This window comes from Chlamydotis macqueenii, chromosome 3 (assembly GCF_036417535.1).
Source record: "Chlamydotis macqueenii isolate bChlMac1 chromosome 3, bChlMac1.mat, whole genome shotgun sequence".
Taxonomy (NCBI): domain Eukaryota; kingdom Metazoa; phylum Chordata; class Aves; order Otidiformes; family Otididae; genus Chlamydotis; species Chlamydotis macqueenii.
Genome location: NC_141558.1, coordinates 58,461,403 through 58,479,689, shown reverse-complemented (window position 1 = coordinate 58,479,689; position 18,287 = coordinate 58,461,403). Strand labels below are relative to the sequence as shown.

At 41.1% G+C, this 18,287-nt stretch overlaps 1 protein-coding gene across 1 annotated transcript; it reads right to left on the bottom strand.

The window, feature by feature from the left end:
• Nucleotides 1-4,536: 4,536 nt before the first annotated feature.
• Nucleotides 4,537-17,915, bottom strand: C3H6orf58 (chromosome 3 C6orf58 homolog). The gene is made up of 6 exons (XM_010122137.2): nucleotides 17,594-17,915; nucleotides 13,237-13,323; nucleotides 9,447-9,631; nucleotides 8,129-8,262; nucleotides 7,439-7,677; nucleotides 4,537-4,972 (listed from the first exon to the last, which is right to left on the bottom strand). The coding sequence occupies exons 1-6, from the start codon at nucleotides 17,913-17,915 to the stop codon at nucleotides 4,878-4,880; spliced, it is 1,062 nt and encodes a 353-aa protein (XP_010120439.2). The 3' UTR covers nucleotides 4,537-4,877.
• Between the last annotated feature and the right edge of the window lie 372 nt (nucleotides 17,916-18,287).

The following is an 18,287-nucleotide window of genomic DNA, read 5'->3' as shown; positions in this document are numbered from 1 at the left end:
ATAAGCCCTCAGTGAGATGGCATTTTCTGTTTGGATGATCAACATGCACATTTTTTGTATATCCAGCCTTTGTGCCTGAGAAGATAAGAAGAATCTTCTCTCTGCATTCTTCTTTAAATGCCAAAAGCTCTTTTGTTTAAACATAACGTGTCAAACAAATGCTTATCTACCACACTCTTCCCAATAAGAAGCCACTCTTTATTCTTGCTATCTCTTCACTTAATACATTTGATACTTTTCCTACCTCTCCTATGACTGCCCAAGTGTTTTCTTAACATTTTTTTTCACTTTGATGTGCCTGTACCGTGTTAACTTCGACTCCTTGACACTGTATTAAAACTGATAGTCTCTGAAGAGAAACAATTTTCTTACTTGTGCTTCATGTATTGGTGGCAGGTTGTGCTTTTTTTTTTTTTTTTTTTCCCTCCCTCCTTTTTTTAATGTGCCTGTGTACTGGGAGTGTTCTTGTGCTTTGCAGTAACACAGCTCTTTGACGAGCTTCCTCTGTCTCTTTTCTCGGGGTTTTTCATTTTCTAGGATAGCCTTTTACACTTCTTTCTCTGGGACCGACAAACCATGTGGGTCTGCTCTAAATGCAGACTGCCAGCCCTGGCAGGCTGGGCAGGAGGAGGGATTACACTGCCTTGGCCTTTGCTGCTGCTGCTCTTGCCACAGGCTTCTGCTGCTGGCCGCTGGCAGAGAGTGGGTACCAGGATGGATGGCTCAGTCCAACCATTTTCACATTCTCATCTTACTTTAAATTCCTCATGTGTGTTAAGATTTGGGAGCATGTGGAAATGGCTACATGGTGTCTTGAGAGCCTGATCCTGCTGGGATTTAAGAAATGCCTGTACGTACAAGTGCCTGATCCCCGTGTTCTCGGTGACACTGTCCCTGCAGCTCTGGGCGCAGCAGTGCCAGCAGCTGGCGGCTCAGGCCAGCCTCGGAAAGCAGCAGGGCTGGCTTAGCTCTTCCTAGGGCAGCCTCAGAAGTTGCAGTCTGTCTTTCTTGCAGATACGCTGGCTCATCTGTAATCCCCCTGATCCTCACGGCGCAGAGGAAGGGTCTGAGCGAGGCCCAGGGAGTTGCCCCACGTGGTGCTGCAGCTACGTTGCCAGCAAAAAGACTCTTCTCCTTTTTCCACCTTCTTCCAGCTGCCTGTTCTTCTTACCTTCAGCAATCACATCTGTTAGTATTGCGGGGCATAACGGTGCATGAAAGGAGAGGTGGAAACAGATTCTCTTTCTAAAATCAAGTTTTTCTCCAGTCTGCAAGGCTGTTTATACTGCCATTATCTGTCCCGCCTTACCTGCCGCAGTCCTTTCCTGCAAATGTGCACACAAATGGTTCATGCAGCTCTTTTCCACAGCTACAAATAGGTTGCAGAAGGAAGTGAGAGAGCTTTTATTTCAATGCATTTTCTGTCCTGGAGAGTATAGTTAGGCATGAATCAATCAAAAAACATGAAAGAATTATAATTTTTTTTCTGGATAAACATGTTACATAAACTGAGTCATATTTTAAGTAGGTATAAATGTCTTGTAACAAATCTTTATGTGATTCTGCCTCCATTCCTTGACCTCCAAACCCCATTTTGAATGATTGCCTTTGCTTCCCAGCCAGAGCAGCGCTTTCCAGCCACTGCAGCCTGGCAGGTCTGCAGCCCTTGGGCTCTCCTAGACATCCTTACCAGCCCCTGCCTCCGGCAGCGCTGCACTTCACGACATCCAAGTTGTTCCTAAGATGCCTCATGGCCCATTTTGTCTTATCTGTAGTACAGAAGATTAGATCCAAAATGAGTTCAGGTTGAGATCTCCAAGTATATTCAAATTCTTAAATCTTACCAAAAACATCGTATTGAGTGTTAGGAGTCCAAATACCTCTGGATATGAGCTGTAAGCACTTCAAATTTAAATAGAGCAGAGCCCAGCAAGCGCTCTGGTGTCCAGCATCACTGCAAAAATGAAATGGCAGTGGGAGAGGAGGCATCAAGCTGGGATTTTTCTTCGAAAATTAAACTGAAGTAAATTTCAGACCTTTTTCAAGTGCCAGCTCTTTGCGCTCTGTATATGAAGACTCAGCATATGATCAGAAAAAGACAACATGCTCCTCCTGGAGCCACCAAGGTTAGGGTGAGAGAAATGTTGTAAAAAGAGTGTGTCATTTTGAATGCCTCAGCCTTCAGTAGTAGAAACTGGAGGTCCACAGCTCAGCACACCCTGCTGAGGAGGGGCAGGCAACATGCCCTGGTCTGAAAACACAGCTGAGCAGTTTGCTCTTCGGAAATGTGGGTCTTTTTTTTTAATGTTGTGCACCAGCAGTTAAAGCACTTTGACTAGATTCAGTTTTGTTTTCTATCTGAGGGGGTCCAAATCCACATCTTCTGCTTTGCAGCAGAACCTCCTAGCTGCCAGGTTAAAGGCTGCTCTGGGCGAGAACATCTTTGCTCTCCCTCCATACCTGGCAGGTGCAGAGCAGAGTGCTTTTTCCCCACCAGCAAAAAGCTCTTTGTTATGCGTTAGAGAGCATAGGCTGGAAAGGAAGACAGCCAAAGTGAAATCCCTTCTGCTTTGAGTCCTTCTTGCTGGGCAAACCACTGCTTCGGTAGTTGTCAACTTTTGCTAGCTCTAGCTAGCAAGCAGACTCCTTCACTGCTCTCCCATCCTTCTCCAGAGACATTCTACCATAACTGTACTGCCTTCTCTTGATACTTTTCTCTCTGCTTAGTTTCTGATACCCACGTATTTTCTTACTAGGATGCGTCTTGTCTGTGTCAAGCTATCTGGATTTGCTCTGCTTGTAAGAATCCACCATCCTGTGTTCTCTCTGAACTTTTACAGATGCATTCACCTCCAAAGTGCAATTGTTGACCAGTTTCTAAAGCCTTTGCCTGACTGGTTGGCATGCTGGATTAGGACAGAGTGTCTGAAATACGTAAATGCCTGATGCTGTGTTGAGAAAGGTGGTTCTTTTTCAAAATACTGAAGTATTTCGTAATATTGTCATAAATTCAGGTAAGGAGATATTTGCTTTTTTTTTTTAAATGTGTTACAAATATCCCCTCAAGTACAGCAGTTTGCAATTTGTAAGTTTATTTTCCCTATTTGTACTAACAGCTCTTTTGTTTTCTCAAAGCGTATCTTAGGTTAAATCTAAGTTAACCACAGAAAAGGTCGAATTTTTTTTTCCAAACTTTTCTGGAGCACAATTAACGTAATACTTTAACAGCTGGCAGTTGTGGTAATTACTTTTAGATTATACCTGAAGTCTGTTGGAATCTAATTACTCTGATCTATGAACCAGGTAATTAAGGTAAAAACTCCCACATTTTCTTAGACCTCACTTATATATTTCCTTTGAAAATTGTTAGCTAATGATGGTACATTAAGAGTTTATCCATAAAATGACAATGAATAATTTAAATCTTTGTTGTGGGACATTAAAGGACAGAATAACGTTTAACTGCTCAATCTCTTGATAATCATTTCTTAATTTGCAATGCAAATAACATGCAAGTTTGGGGAGAAAGGACCAATCAAACTGGGAAAGTGGCATGGAAAGACACACATAATTTTATTTTCCTTCATTTACTTGGTATCTGGCTAATAATTCAGGAGGTGTTGAGACTCCCAAGGAGCTGATGTTTCATCTGCTGTCTGGAGCTGGACTGGCAGCACAAAGAGACACCGAGGGCTTGTGCCTGGCGGGCACATAGCTGCTGGCCATTTGATGTGGATGCAGCAGGCAGTGGCTGTATTGCCATCCTCTACTGTCCACCCCATAAAGGGAGCTCCAGCCATACCTGCTCTCTAGGGAAGTTTTCATAAGAATGGAAGATCCAAGTCAGCACGTTTCCTAAGAAACTTCAACCCCTGGCTGCCTGCAGGACTCCTGTCCCTCTTCCCCACAACCTCTGATGCCAAGTTGTTATAATTAGCTCCCAATACATGCTACCACCCAGAGGGCTGGGATCAGCATTTGGGTCTGAGTGTGCTAAGCAGTGGGACTGTGAACAGTGTGAACGCATCTCTTCCTCGGTAATAGAATTTAACGTATGACACGCTGTAACAAGAAGGGTTAGACGTCGGGGAATGGAAAAGCGACCTGTGGCTGTACAGACTATGTAAGCACATAAATCAATAGATAGATCAATATTTTCTTGAGGTAAGTGAAATGAATCAAATATCAGAAATCTCTGTTGGTCATGTAAGAGCTGCTACATATTAAGCTCTCTTGCTTCAGGACTTCTTAGGACTGGCTCCACAGTACCACATGAGGCGCTTGCTTGTTGCAAAGCAGCATACCAATCCATCTATACTCAAGTGTTTAATCTGGAAAAACGGAAAGTTTCACATTTCATTGCAGCTTGCCTGTGAAATAAAAAACTCTGGTGGGAAACAGTCGAGGCATTGGTTTTGGATCAGAACTTCAAAGAAAAGTTTTAGATGACCACTTGTTAGACCATCAAGGACCTGACTAATTACGTATCTGGTGGGATCTCTGTATACAGGGAAAAAAACCAGTCTGAAACAGAACATAATTTGCCTTTATTTAATTTTGTCTCCAATAATGATACATTATTTATAAAGTCCAAAAAAGTATTAAAGTAAGATTATCTGTGAGGCATTTTATTTGTAAGGAAATGAGACAAACAAATGAGCTAATTAGGAAAATTAAGGCTAAAAATATTGATTCAATATGAGAGAGATGCACACATGGCTACTCAGGAAATCCTGCTGTAGTACCAAGGCCGGATTACCAGACATGTGTGCTAAAAGATTAAATCAATCAATGTTGGAACTGCTTTTTCTCAAGAAACTGGGCACTGTCAAATCTGCTCCTTTCAAATCATTATCTATTCCCACTGGGTCAAACTTCTAGCTTGAAGCCAAACCTTCAATCAGCTTTCGGCCAATTTTTCTTGCTTCTTCAGTAGACATAGCCTTTCGCCAGAGCTTCAGCAAGAATCCTCCTTGGAAAGAAACACAATGTGGCATTGTCAAATTATCATGGAGCACACGTGGCTTGCGGCACACAAGGGACAAAGCACGTGTCTGGCAACAAACACCCATCACTATTCTGTGGACAGTGAAATGTAGACAAAGCTGGAGTGTGTCGATGGGGTAATAATTGCCTACAACCGTGCAGGGAGACACGGACCATTCATTCAGCTCAGGATCCTTTGTACTGACAGACAACTGGGCTTGTTCCCTTGTCACCAGTGTTGCAAGTCAGAATGACTGAAATCACGTGTTAAGACGCGATTGCACATAGCTTCATGGCTTGTGAAGCATTAGCCTGGTAGTGATAATCTTTGTTTTTACTCCAAAGCAAGCAAGAATTTTCACTTTTTGCCGGCTAAGGCCTCAGGCTAAGGAAGCAAGTGATCTTAATACTTTCATCCAGGCAATGAGCAGTCGCTCTCTAGGAAGTGTGCTAGATCAGTCCAGCATTAGCAGCAGTTTGCAGGATAGTCATTGCCCACTCCCCACTTCTCTCAGTGCTGATCTTTGTGGTGGATAAATGGTCCACAGTAGAAATCTGAGGGGAAGGAGAAGTCTACTAGAAAACCAAGAGGAGTTTATTCTCCTGCAAAGCATGCTTTTGTATAAAATTGATGACACTGAAGAATTGAATTTGCACAGTATTGTATGAGGGAGATGAAGAGTTAAGAGAAGGCAGCAAACAGTCCTCTTGCCTGGGAGGACCACAGGAAAGGTGAGGACAGCAGGTAAGGTCTCAAATAACAAGGCATATGCTATTCTGTCTTTGGGTAGTGGTGAGGGGCAGAGCATAAAAAGTAAAGCTTCTGACTGTTCATGAGTCGAGGAGCTTTAGAGCACACTCTCTCGTTACAGGTCCCTGCTGGACTGACAGAGGCAACCAGAGGGGGAAAAAAATAAAAAAGAATAATACAACTCTGAATCAAGAAATGAAATCTCATTTTGTGTTGGATGGGGTTCTGTCCTAAGTGGTACTGAGACTCTCTACCTGCTGTTAAAGTTTGCAGCACTGGAAAAGGACTCCACATCCCACAGTTTGTTAAAAGTTTGAGGAATCCGACTCTACGTCACATTTTGTCATCTGAGTTTTGTAGCAATAAGATCTAGTGTTTCAGGTCCTCACTGAGGCTGTGGATCCAGACCCAAGTCAAACTTAGCTTAAAGCTCCTTTTCTGATCTGCAAAGCAGTCACCAGGTTGAGTTAGCTGGTATTTAACTCTCAGTTGAATGTGAACTCCATCCCTTCAAAGCAGAGTCAGGGAAATCTCCCACCTGCAAAGCAAGGGGTTGCAGATACAAACTTCATTATGGCTGCACCTGCATGAAGCTTTGTCTTCCCTCTCTTTCCTTTCCTCTACCGTGTTCAGCATCCATGCATCTTTTCCTCTCCACCCTCATCTGCCCTGCCGCCCTGGTGCTCTGCTCCCTCCCTGCTGTGCCCCGCTCCCCTTCAGGAGGCAGGTCAAGAAACCCTCAACTGGGACATAGCCTAGTGGGCGTGGGATGGAGCTGTTAAGATCCTTGTTCAGACTTTGAGGAATAATGCTGTGCAGAAGGTGTGAGGGAAGCACTCCGTGATGTGAGGATGCTCTTTTGTAACACCGAATACCTTTATTACAGGTCTCTTCCAGCTACAAATACAGCTAGTGAGAGAATTCTCACGGAAATGTATGGTCAGAAGAAGAGGATCACAAAACAAATGCCATAGCTCTGGATACTAGTTTCCCAGTGTATTTTATATTGTATTTTCATTTAAAGATTCAAAACAGCTTTCCTTCATAAAGGACAAACAAAAATATCCAACCCAGCAAAACCTGGGAATGAACTGAAACCTCAGGAAACTGCAATTCTGTGTCTCACCGCTGGATGGTGATGCACAACTTATTTTAGTGAAAGTGATGAAGCCGGCATTGTGTAACGACACAGGACAGATTATATTCTCTGTTATACCAAAGATTGAGACAAAACCGAAAACCAAAACCGGAACACTTGTGGACACACGAACTGTTGTTCATGATTATTTGCCCGGGTTTTTTTTTGTAATGACCTCAAGTGATGTAATAACTTCATTTAAACCTTTAACAGTTTCAGATGTAACTAATCAAACACAAACTAGTCTTTCTGTTTTCAAAGTTCCTGTGAAAAATGGATGCAAAAAAGTAAGATCATCTGCTCCAACAAACGCTGAGTTTGTCTCGTGTGAAATCCTCACTGCCTATCATCAATAGTGTTATTCCTGTTGCTACACTTGCTCTCCAGTGTGTTGTTTACTTATGGATGTATTTTTAGCTGTACTGCTTTATTGTTAGTCTCTAGGAAGTGTTCTATTGTATATTAAAAAAAAATCACTGTGTTCATATGGAGAAGGGTATAGAAAGAGAGAACAAGATATTAAATCTCTACAGACTACAGACATTTGTAGGTTGGGCTTGTACCTGTTAATTGATTTGCTTTGTGAAGAGCTCTCAGTGAAAGCAGGACTCTGTTTTGCTGTGGACTGAAGTCACTAATGGATGGGAGGTCATCCTCTTCGGTGAGCATCCTCTGGGGCAGGAAAGCTTGGAAGTTGTTTGTGGTCAGTAAATCTGTAGAGAAGTGCGTGGCTGCAATAAAATCTACACCATTAGCCCAGTCTTCACCAAAACTTGCTTCTGGATCAGAGAGATCTTTTAAGCTGAAAGAAATCAAAATAAAAATGTAATGGATAGTTGAAATCCACTCTAGAGAACATTAATCAATCATTTATCCCAAATGTGTTTTGCTCAGCATAAAATCCTGAGCAATTTCAGTGCTACAGTGACTTAAAGCCTCCTTCAGCACTTTATACCTAATTTCTCCTGGCATCACTGACTCTTCCCAGACTAAACACAGCTCCTGACTCAGGCCCTGGCTCCCAGATAGGAATTACCCTCTCATTTTAAGCCCACAGTCTGCCCACCCGTCACAGCCTGGGCAGCCATCTCTCACTGGCCATCCCATGCTCCGAGAGAGCGGAAGGAAGAGCAGAGCCTAAAGAGTAGAGGCCTAATGTAAAAAAGCTCATGTGGACTTTGTTGGGACGCTATCCTTCCAAACAGGCGTGCAGGTGGGAAGATCTCCATTGGCCGCCTCTCTCGTCCCCATACCTGTCCTGGAACTTGGGCAGCGCGTAAGCAATGGAGGCGACGTGTGCCTTCCACATGAGATGGAGGGCATCATCCACTTTGAAGGAGGAGACAGCTGCAGGGCTCATGGCTTTGTGTTCTGTAGATAACAGATACTGCAGCAACAGGGAGGAAAAAAAGCAGAGAAACAGGGAGGAGGTTTAAACCCAATGAAATTTTCAGACTTGTACACATACCTCACAAAATAGTAAGTTTGCAAGCTAAGGAAAATTGGTTTTGAGTAGTTAGAATGTGCTACTTGTTAAATAACTATAATGTCTGACATAGGGAGAAAAATATTATTAATACAGATTTATAAAGTTAATACATATCACCACTGAAGTTAACAGGAGTTGTCTTTCTTTGACTTCAACAGAGCAAGGATTTTATCCACGTTATTTAGGTATTCTGTCACAATAATTCAGTGGACTTTTGTATCTAAGTGGTGTGGAAGCTTCTGTGCTGAAATATTGGATTCCTTGAAAACTTGTTTATACTTTTTTGGCCACAACTTTCTGAAGAATTTCAGAAAACAAGAAAAGTATCCTTATGCTTATCATTATGGCTGTTCGAGGAGCAGATCTTTTATAATAATTTCTGAAAAATAGTGCTTAGGAAAAGTAATCTTAAGAAAACAAATGCAGTCTTGCTCCTAAAACCTCTACCTTCACTCACAGTTGCTAAGAGGGACTTATGGTTTAGATTTTCTGATCATTATCGATTATTTGACTACCAACGAAAATGTTTAATATGGAAGTCTATCTGTAAAAATAGTTATTGAATCTGTGAAGTAAGAAATACTGTCATCTTTGGGATTGGGGAACAGCTGATTGAGGAGGAAAGAGAATATGCACATGCATAAATAAGTGTCCTTCTGAATGAAGTTTCAGCATTTTCAGTTTTTTAGATATTTGAAGGAATAAATCAACCCTGCACAATGCTATTTTTCAAGCATAATGTTCTATCTTACATGCTTATTTTGCATTGGTAACATAAGCGGTGTCGGAAGAATACAAATATAACTGTTAACAAAACAGTCTCTTAGGGTAGACTCCAAAATACAGAATTATCTTGAAGTAAGGAAAGAAATCCATAACCTGTAAAAATCCTGGCCTTCTTATCTCTGACTCACTTTATGTTACGCTTTTCATTTTTCCTGCTTATTACCTTTATATCAAGCTGCTATGGAAAGTAAACCAAGCTCTCTGAATCTTACAAATAGCAGTAATAGTAGTTTTTAAAGGTAATATTCTAGTATAATTTCCTACAAAATATGAAAAAAAAAAGGAAAATTATTTACTTGAAAATAGGCCTTCCAGTCATCCATGAGCTTGGGAATGCGAGACCGGCAGTCGGCAACACTATAACAGAAATCAGCTCTTCGCTCCTCTGGTGGCAAGATTTCTACCTCGTACGGCAGCTGCCCGAAGAGGCCAGCATCCACTGCCCCCAGAAAGGGTATGACAGCCAAGTAGTAATTCATACCTGTAACAATAATTCAAAAGGAGGAGGTGTTAACCACAAGCAAATGAAAAATTCCTGCGTAGCAAAATGAACACTCTCCCATACCAAATGCCACTGTTTCAAATTGCCACTGATACAACTGTGTTCAGCAGTGGGACATACGTACTGAAATGGACTAATGATTATATCTGTATTGATTTAGATATTATTTATAATATTCATTTTTATATTGTCCTTTAGTAGACTTGCATGAGCTGACAGTGTGCTATACTTTGCAGGAAAAGACAAACAATGGAAAAAAGTTAGAACTGTATAGATTGTCATGGACAGGATATCAAAAACCTCTCAAATATTAGTTGCAAACTAAGTACAGAAAGACTAAGGGGTACTCCATAAGTACTATTTTCATTAAAAACTCTTCTATGCATCCTAGGCATCTTATATAAGAAAGGAAAAGGCAAATATTAGTGATATTTTACTGGAAAACAGTAGTTTTGCTTTTAAAAAGATTTCACTCACTGGAAACTGCTTGGAAATGACCTCAGTTTGTTTGTTTAGATTTTTATTTTAGGATGATGGCTTCCTTTGCCCTGTTCCATAAGTTGGAGCAGTCAGATCCATCATGTAGGAAACCCAGGTTCTGTTCTCACCCTTGCTATACCACTTCTCTAATGAGAGTGCCCATAGGGCTATTTGATAGGAGGATTTTAAATTATCCTCTTAATTGTGTCACTTTTGTAGAAATAAAATTTAATAACTTTCAGTGAAGAAGAGCCTGGAGACTAGCTGTTCTTCCTCTTGGGTGGGTACTCCTGAGCCGTTGCACTGGGAAGTCATTTGCTTGTGCTTGGTCTCAGGGCCATGGACTGCTTAGGTATTTTGAACACAGTCCCAGCACTGAGGACCAAAATAATCAAAACCTTACCACCTACCTTGTATCCCTCCCCTACTCATTGGAAACCATTGTTCCACCTCCTGTATGTGGGCTTGGCAACAAAATTGGTATTATGCAAACGTGAAGTGTTTAGAAGTAAGTGAAGAGCAGGAATACAAACACTGAGAAAGTAAAGGCTGTGGTTTCTATTCCAGGGAGGTCCCCTGCTTGCAGAGGGCTATGCAATGACCCTTGTTACTTGTCACCACATGGGACACCTCCCTGTGGAGCACCTAGCGCTAGCCACCCACAGAGATGGGAAACTGAAGTTGGAGTAAGCATTGGAGTGAGCTTTGGATTTACTCTGAATCTATGTTTTAAATTTACTCTATCTTTACACCTTTGTTCACTTGAAGATATATACATTTAATGGCTGGTGCACAGCCAGAAGCTTCATTCACAGGGCCTTTACAACAGAGTGCTCATGTGGCAGGGAAGGGACAGAGCCGTTCACTGAAACCTGCCAGCAGGTCTAGTGGAAAGGGGGAACTTGTGACAGGACAGCAGGGAAGCTGAGGAAGCAAGGGACAGAAGTGATGGAGGGAAAATGTACTAAAGAATGTGAGGCTTTCCCTTCCCTAGGAAGGGAAGGAATATTTAAACTGGAGGACTTAGAAGGCCTTTTACCTCCTTAAAAAAAAGAAAATATTTCTATTGTTTTATTGCCTTTAGATATAAGTAGTGATTGTAATCTATAGATTGGCCTTATCTTTCTTCTCCACACCTTATCTGTCAGTTCTATTTCTTTAAAAATAGAATATTAACTTTCAAACAGAGTCAGAGTTCCAGTTTCAGAAAAAAAACCTGAGTCTCTAAAAATATAAATGTTGACTCAGATCAGAGAAAAGGGTTCTTTTTTTTTTTTTCAATAATGTGTTCATACAGCTTTTGAAAAATGGAAACAAAAACACCATTTGGGGGATTCCACTTGGACTGGTTGGTATATGTCATTCAATTTTTGTAGGCAAGATAATTAAATATTTTGATTACCCAAGTGAGAAAATGTAACGATTGTTTATATTTTTTGTAGGTTCAGAAAAAGATTGCCTTGTAAAATGAACTCTTTGGAAATCTAGGTATTCATTGTTGTTTGAGGAGTCTCTTTCCGTATAGACACTGGCTGTACAAATACCAGAGGGAAACAAGCTACACACGTTCTTGCACTTGAGACAGAAAGCATTGGAGTATTGGTGCTTTTTCTATTGATGCTACAAGTGTTATTCACTGGGCTGCTCTGTGCAACAATAAATGGATACCCTTGACTTGCATGTGGCCTTCCAGATTCCTTCCTTTCCGTTTCTGTAAAACTCTGCTAGAAGTGGATATAACTGTTTTTTTTTTTCCTTTCTGTAAGCCTGGCAGTAGTATGCTTTTCCTTTTATAAGCCTGGCAGTAGCATGCTGTCTCACACACCATTATTTCTCCCATGATCCTGGCAGTGGACCTATGCTTATGTCCCATAGGAGGATAAGGTGCTCTGCCACATCTACCAGGAGTGATGCCAATGGCACATATGGCTGAGCGAGCTCACAGCTGGTCCTTCAGTGGAGTTTGTCGCTTTGCCTTTTCTCTGCACTGCCTAGCGCAAAAGGTGATGCCAAATTTGATACCATCTTCACTGAGATGACACTGCTTCCTGCAATGCATATTAGCTTAGGTGTAATGGATAGACCACGCTCCTGTTACACCTACGATATACATTTTTGCAAATGAAATTCTTGTGTCTCTCAGGCTAAGAGAATCTGTTTATTAACTTGATCCCTCCAGTTCAACAGAGCAACATATGAATGGCCTGAATTATCAAAAGTATCCAGGACTTCTTGATGTTTCCATTTTTGGGAAGAGTGAATTATTGGAATGTGTATTTTTAGAGATACTGAGAAGAACACTGAAAATGTCAGGGGCACTGACAATGGAAATTCAGATTCACTTCTCTCTCTCTGTGTTGCTGTCTTCAGTTTGTTGCTACTTGCTGGAATAATGAAAAAAAATTTAACAGAATTCAAACTTACTAGAACTCCAAAGCCAATATTAAAGTGAACAGAAATTGCCTGATAGCTCATGCACACCAGGTCAAAGTATTAACTAAGTTTTAGCTGAATAGTTGAAAGCCTGCTGGATAAATGTCAGTGTAATGAAGATAATGAAGTTATTTGGATAGCATGGGCACAAAGTCTCCCTTTATTTAATTCTCTGTAGCCTACTGAGACCGCAGTGAAGTTGTGGAGGGGCAACTGAAGGCAGAAAAGTCCTGTCAGATTTGTATTACCAAGGGTGATGCAAGAATCACAAAGATTCCTGCTTGCCATTCTCGTACTAAGTTTTAGTTTGAAGTACTAGCATCTAAAATGAACAAATCTGCTCTGGAGTAATTGAAAACTGGAATTTCTGCAGAAGTCTACAAATATAGATACCCATCATGGTGTTTCCCTCACATTTTTACATGCACTTTTGCAGTGTAAACATTTTAAAGGCTGCAAATTTGCATTTTTTTCCCGCCTCAAATAAGTTAGCAAAGTCAATTAACTTTCATTTACTCACTCGGGTATCTTGCTGCAAGTTTCCGATGGAGAATTATGTAGCACTGAATTTACTTTGTAATATAGAAGTCTAAGGGGAAGAAAGATTCCAAATTGCCTTCTAGGACACTAATCATATTTTGCAGAAGAAGACTGTAATCTCATACACTTACAGGACCACCAGCTTCTTACAGAGATGCACAGGAGGTCTCCACCTTCATAGCCACAGGAAGTCTCACCGGAAGGATCTGCTAATCTGCCTAAGTCAAAAGAAATAATACACCAAATACTTATCAAACTTTTTCCACACAAGAAATCCCACTGAGATGAAAAAAATATATAGGACTAAAGCATGCAGAATTTTGCTTGGAGAAGCAGAACAATTGCAATTGTTTTGCTTCATAAACTACCGTTCCTAGAGTAGTTGAATTTCTCAGCCATTACTTAACACAGTGCAAAGTAATTTGATTGTGTTTTGCAGTTGGATTTATTTATTCCTCACTGTAAATGTATTCTGAGAATTTATGGAATTATCTAAAAGTAGGACATCACAGTGATATTTTTATGGAGATATAAATATACGTGCACATACAGACATAGACACATACATAGTTGATGCTTCCTTTTCAATAGATGCAGAGCTGCTGGTGTAGGAGAGCTGCTTAATGAGCAGAATAGCACAAATTAAATGTGCTAGTAATTGTCTCACCTAATTAGGTTGTGTGATACAGAATCTCTTCCAGTTTAATGATGCATACAAACATGGCCTTACTGTGAAGCTAAGCATGCAAATGTTCTTGTGTCTGATTAGCAGTTTTCAAGCACCTGTACTGTAGCAAACGTGTAAGACATTTCACAATTACTCATGGCAGCGTGTAAGGCATGGAGTACTTTAAGCACACGCCGTAGAGAAATAGCCTAATTCCTGAAAACATAATGCACATGTACCTTATGTAGTAAGTAGTCATGTAGTGAGTCAGGAAATCTGCATTAAGTGTATGCCATGGAATTCCCATGGTAAGGTCCAATGACTTGAGCTGTTCCGGAAGCTCCCAAACTCTGCCCTGCACAGCACTTACTCCCTGACGAGTCAGCTGAATGCCAACACTGTCATTTCTGTCAGATTAGAACTAAACCCCCTTACATTTAGAAACCAAATGAAATTTTTTGATGCTTTTTGCTTGAGAAGAGGAGATTATCATGAACTATGTGCATACAAATTGTCCTAATTACCCTCCCTAGCTGACTGGAGAGGGCTTCTGCTTTGGGGCATGCTGGCTGCTCAAGCCCGCATCTTTCAGTAGCAGAGCACTGAGAGCATGAACTTGCAGTGGTGAGGAATGCAGTTCAACAGGATTTTTTTTTAATGAAATATTGCATTTTAAAATATTTCGAGAAAGATTTTTTTTTTCAAGAGTCTACTTTGACACGGGCATCAGAAATAGGCAGCAGTAGTTCACTAGTGTGCAAAGAGGATAAAGGAAAATAACAAAAGAAGACAAAAATGTTGCAGAATAATTGCATATGAGATTTACCACAGATTGTTACCCTAGGTGTTTTGGGAAAATATAGAGTCCCGGGCAGTATCAGTGATAACTACAGGATATATAGAAATGTCTTGGAGCGGGAAGCATTAACCCCGCTTCCAGGTCTAGACTCCAGGTTTGTGCTCTCCATTTCCTCCTATTCGCTGTATTTAACATTGCTGTTATTTCAGTCTTCAGGTCCACCCAAACTGTCTGTGTCTTTCTCTGTATTGACAGTGCCTCCCAGCTGTATGTCATTAGCAACTGTGTGCGACCTCATCAGCAAGATTTCTCTGCTATTTTTTGTGGCAAGGTTGTTAATGAAAAAAATAAATCCAGTTGTGCTCTGGAATGATAATTGAAAAACTGTGAGCATATCCTCCATTTAGCTGTAAACTTCCCTTAGCAACACTTGTCTTTAAATTCTGCTTTAAGTGTTCCTTTACCAGATTTGCAATTCCACTTTTCATTCTTCTTTTGTAAAGCGTCATTAAAAAATTTCATTCAATGCTTTCATTTTACAAAGGGAGGAAATGCATTTCTGGGCTTTGACAAAACATCAATTATACCATAAAAGAAAATACAGAGTTAGTCTGCCACAATTCACATAAGCTGTGTTCTATCCCTTTTTCTGTTTAGCTCCATGTCTCTAAATATTCTTTTCTCTATTATTCTAATGTCTCATCTGTTCCTGATGGAAGAGAAATAGATATTTTTGTGAACTTATTCCATTTTTCCTTCTTCTTAAACATACATACAACCTATCCTACTCTCCAGACATATAATACTACCTGAATCTTTCTTATAGTTCTTGCTCCTGGATTTGTACTTCTATATGCCAGTGGGGGTATAGACTCTCCAGTTTCCTTAGTCTGTGTAGGAACTCTCAGTTTAGCTCCATTTTCCAAGACAATTTCTATTTTCACAATCTCCTTCCTATCATCCATGCCATCTCTACATCATTGTCTTTACTGTAAATTTAAAGCAAATTACTGATTTCATTTTATGTCTATGAGTAGATTATTGCAAATCTTTATTAAGTAGCAGCTTTACTTGCTCTTTATGGTTTTTATAGGACCATATGCATAAACATATTTTCTCAGCAACGTAACTTTCACGACCAGACAGAATTATTAATTCAAAAATTTTTGTAGTATTTTCAAAGATCTGCTGTCCTGCACCATGAACTCAAATCCTGCTTTTGTTTGCCCAGGCTTATTATGTCCATACACAACTTCTTCAGTCATTCTTCACTAATCTAGCCCAGCTGCCTATCTGGTTAAGGTTTAGCTAGTTGCTAACTCACTACTCTGCCACCCAAAATTATGTTTTTCTTTCCCCCTTATCCACTTCCCCTTCAACCTCTCACATTTTTTACCGTTAAACTCTTTCCAGCCATGTGACATTTCTCATTCTACTATTTTTTTAACCTTCTACCATGTAATTTCAAATATGTACTTCCTTGTCTAAGGACCAGTCCTATGACTCTTTGGCAGGTGACAGAAGGCCTTCACCTGTCTGTGCAACCAGGTACAAATCTTCCTCTCATCCGTCGTGTCCCTTATCTCTACTTGGGAACTGTCACTGCACCCAGGCACATCTTCACTTTGTGGCCAAGACCATCCTACATAACTAGATCATTTCCAGCAGGTCACTGCTCAAGCGTAGCTTCTGCATCAAGTCATCTTTGCTTCTGCCACACATTGGGTCAACTCTCCGGTTGCACCAGTCATCCTCTTAACCTTCTCTTTCTTTTCCTATACATAAAGAAGGGAAAGAGGAAAAAGCTTACTAAACTCCAATCAAATTATTCTTGCTGCTGTCTGTTTGCCAGCTGGTTACTTGCTTGGATTTTTCTTGTATTACCTCCTTTTCTTGCTTTTTCTTATTTTGACTTAGTAGTTCATTTTCCATTCGGTGTGACTAGATGCTGGCAGCCTTCCTTTGTCACCAGCTGCAGCACCTCTGTCTTCTTCCAAACATAACAGCTCCAGCCAAACCACCACTTCATGAAACTACAGATTGCAACTGATAAAGCAAACCACAGGCAGACAGATGCGTTTGCTTATGCCTGGTTACCACCAGGCACAGGTTCCTGAAAACGTCACTGCCTATTGTTCCCTTCTTCCCATCTCTCCTCATTGCTAGAACTAGGCCAGTCAACTCCAGCTTTGAACAGAAGGCTTCACTGCAAGCTGCGTGCAAAGCGGTGCGTGTGAGAACACTTTCTCTGATAAAGTCCTTGATAAGATATTGCAGCCTTCGTCTCAAAGGACCTTTCACACATTTCTGTATCTGCTTCCCTGACATGGGCAGCAAGCAAACAGGAATGACTGCCCCAGGTAGCTACCAGCTTTTGAGGGGTGAGCCATTAAAATTTGGACAAAATTTTAAAAAATTTAAAAAAAAACCCCACAACCACTCCCCGACAAGGAGAACAAACTTTAATTTTTGTAAAAGACATATTTAGAAAATAACAACGCTACTTCTAAACTGACCAAAAATGGCAGAAAAGGAAACAAATTCTTAGAGGGAGAGCAGGGCTTTCAACTGTCTGTATTAGAAATGAATCTCAAACCACCAATAAAAGATCGTAACATTAACAACCCAAAAAACCTTATCAGTTAGCAATGTAAGAACAGCACTGCAGAGTGCAGGCCCTAAGATCTACTTACTATAAACCGGAGCAACTGGGAATATATTTTCAAAGATTTGCAGCTAACTGAAATATTGCCTATCTAAGCCACAGATCTTCTAGATTCCGACCAGCCCTGTGTTTAGCAATACCTTCTCCTGTTAGGAAGCTTAATAGCTATTGCTCAACAAGGCAAGGGCGTTCCCTTCAAGGATTTCTTTTTGAAATTGGCAGCTTAGCTCCGTATGTAAAAATTTACACTGTCTGAGGCTATACTGGCCTTGCGCGGCAGAAACCTTGGAAAGGATGACCCGAAGCGGGCCTGGTAATCACTTAGCTTTTCCAGCAGCCTAAGGATATAACTCATACCTGTACGAAACTGCCACCCGTGCTGCAATGGTAATCCCCAGAGAATATTGGCAAAATTTTGGGATCCAAAAGCAGTAAAATATTTGGCTGAAGAGTTTAGCAAGTTCTTATACACTCCCAGTCGTTCTTGATAGTTCCAAGCATTGATGACAATTTTGTTGCCCTTTACTAGGAAATCCAGCAGGTTTTCAGGGGCAAGGTCCCACAGAGGGGGATAGACATCTTCTCCGGTGGCATCTTTTTCACTCCATGCTGTGGCAGTCACTGGACTCAGGGTAACAGTCACTATAAGAAGAGCACATATGCCAAAGTTGTGCCACATTGTGAAGGTTTGTGACCCAGGTGCTTGTGGCTGCAGGGCTTTTATCACGAGAGCTGAGGGCTGGGCAAAAAAAGGTGACTCAGACGCAGAGGTCTCCATCTCCATTCCCCTCTTTCCAGTGACCCTGACGTGGGGTTGCCAGATTAGCAAGCTGTGAGTAAACGCTTTGTCCTCCCACGGGGTCTGGGGAGCAGCAGCAGATGTTTAAGAGGAACCAGTCTGACCAGAAAATGTTCAAATCTATGCTGCCCATGACACATACCCACCCTCCCAAAAGGCTGAGGTGCTATATTACTGATTGTACAGTTGCATTATTGACCTTTTTGTCCCTGTGTTTCTTAACTAGCTGTCCCCTTCCCTTTCCCTGCCTAG

Excerpts from the sequence above, each read along its gene's own strand:
- C3H6orf58 (XM_010122137.2), bottom strand. The coding sequence starts at position 17,915 with ATGTGGCACAACTTTGGCATATGTGCTCTTCTTATAGTGACTGTTACC. Across the intron at positions 13,324-17,593 it reads CGGGTGGCAGTTTCGTACAG|GCAGATTAGCAGATCCTTCC; the intron begins GTATGAGTTATA and ends CTTTTGACTTAG. Across the intron at positions 9,632-13,236 it reads TGTAAGAAGCTGGTGGTCCT|GTATGAATTACTACTTGGCT; the intron begins GTAAGTGTATGA and ends TTATTGTTACAG.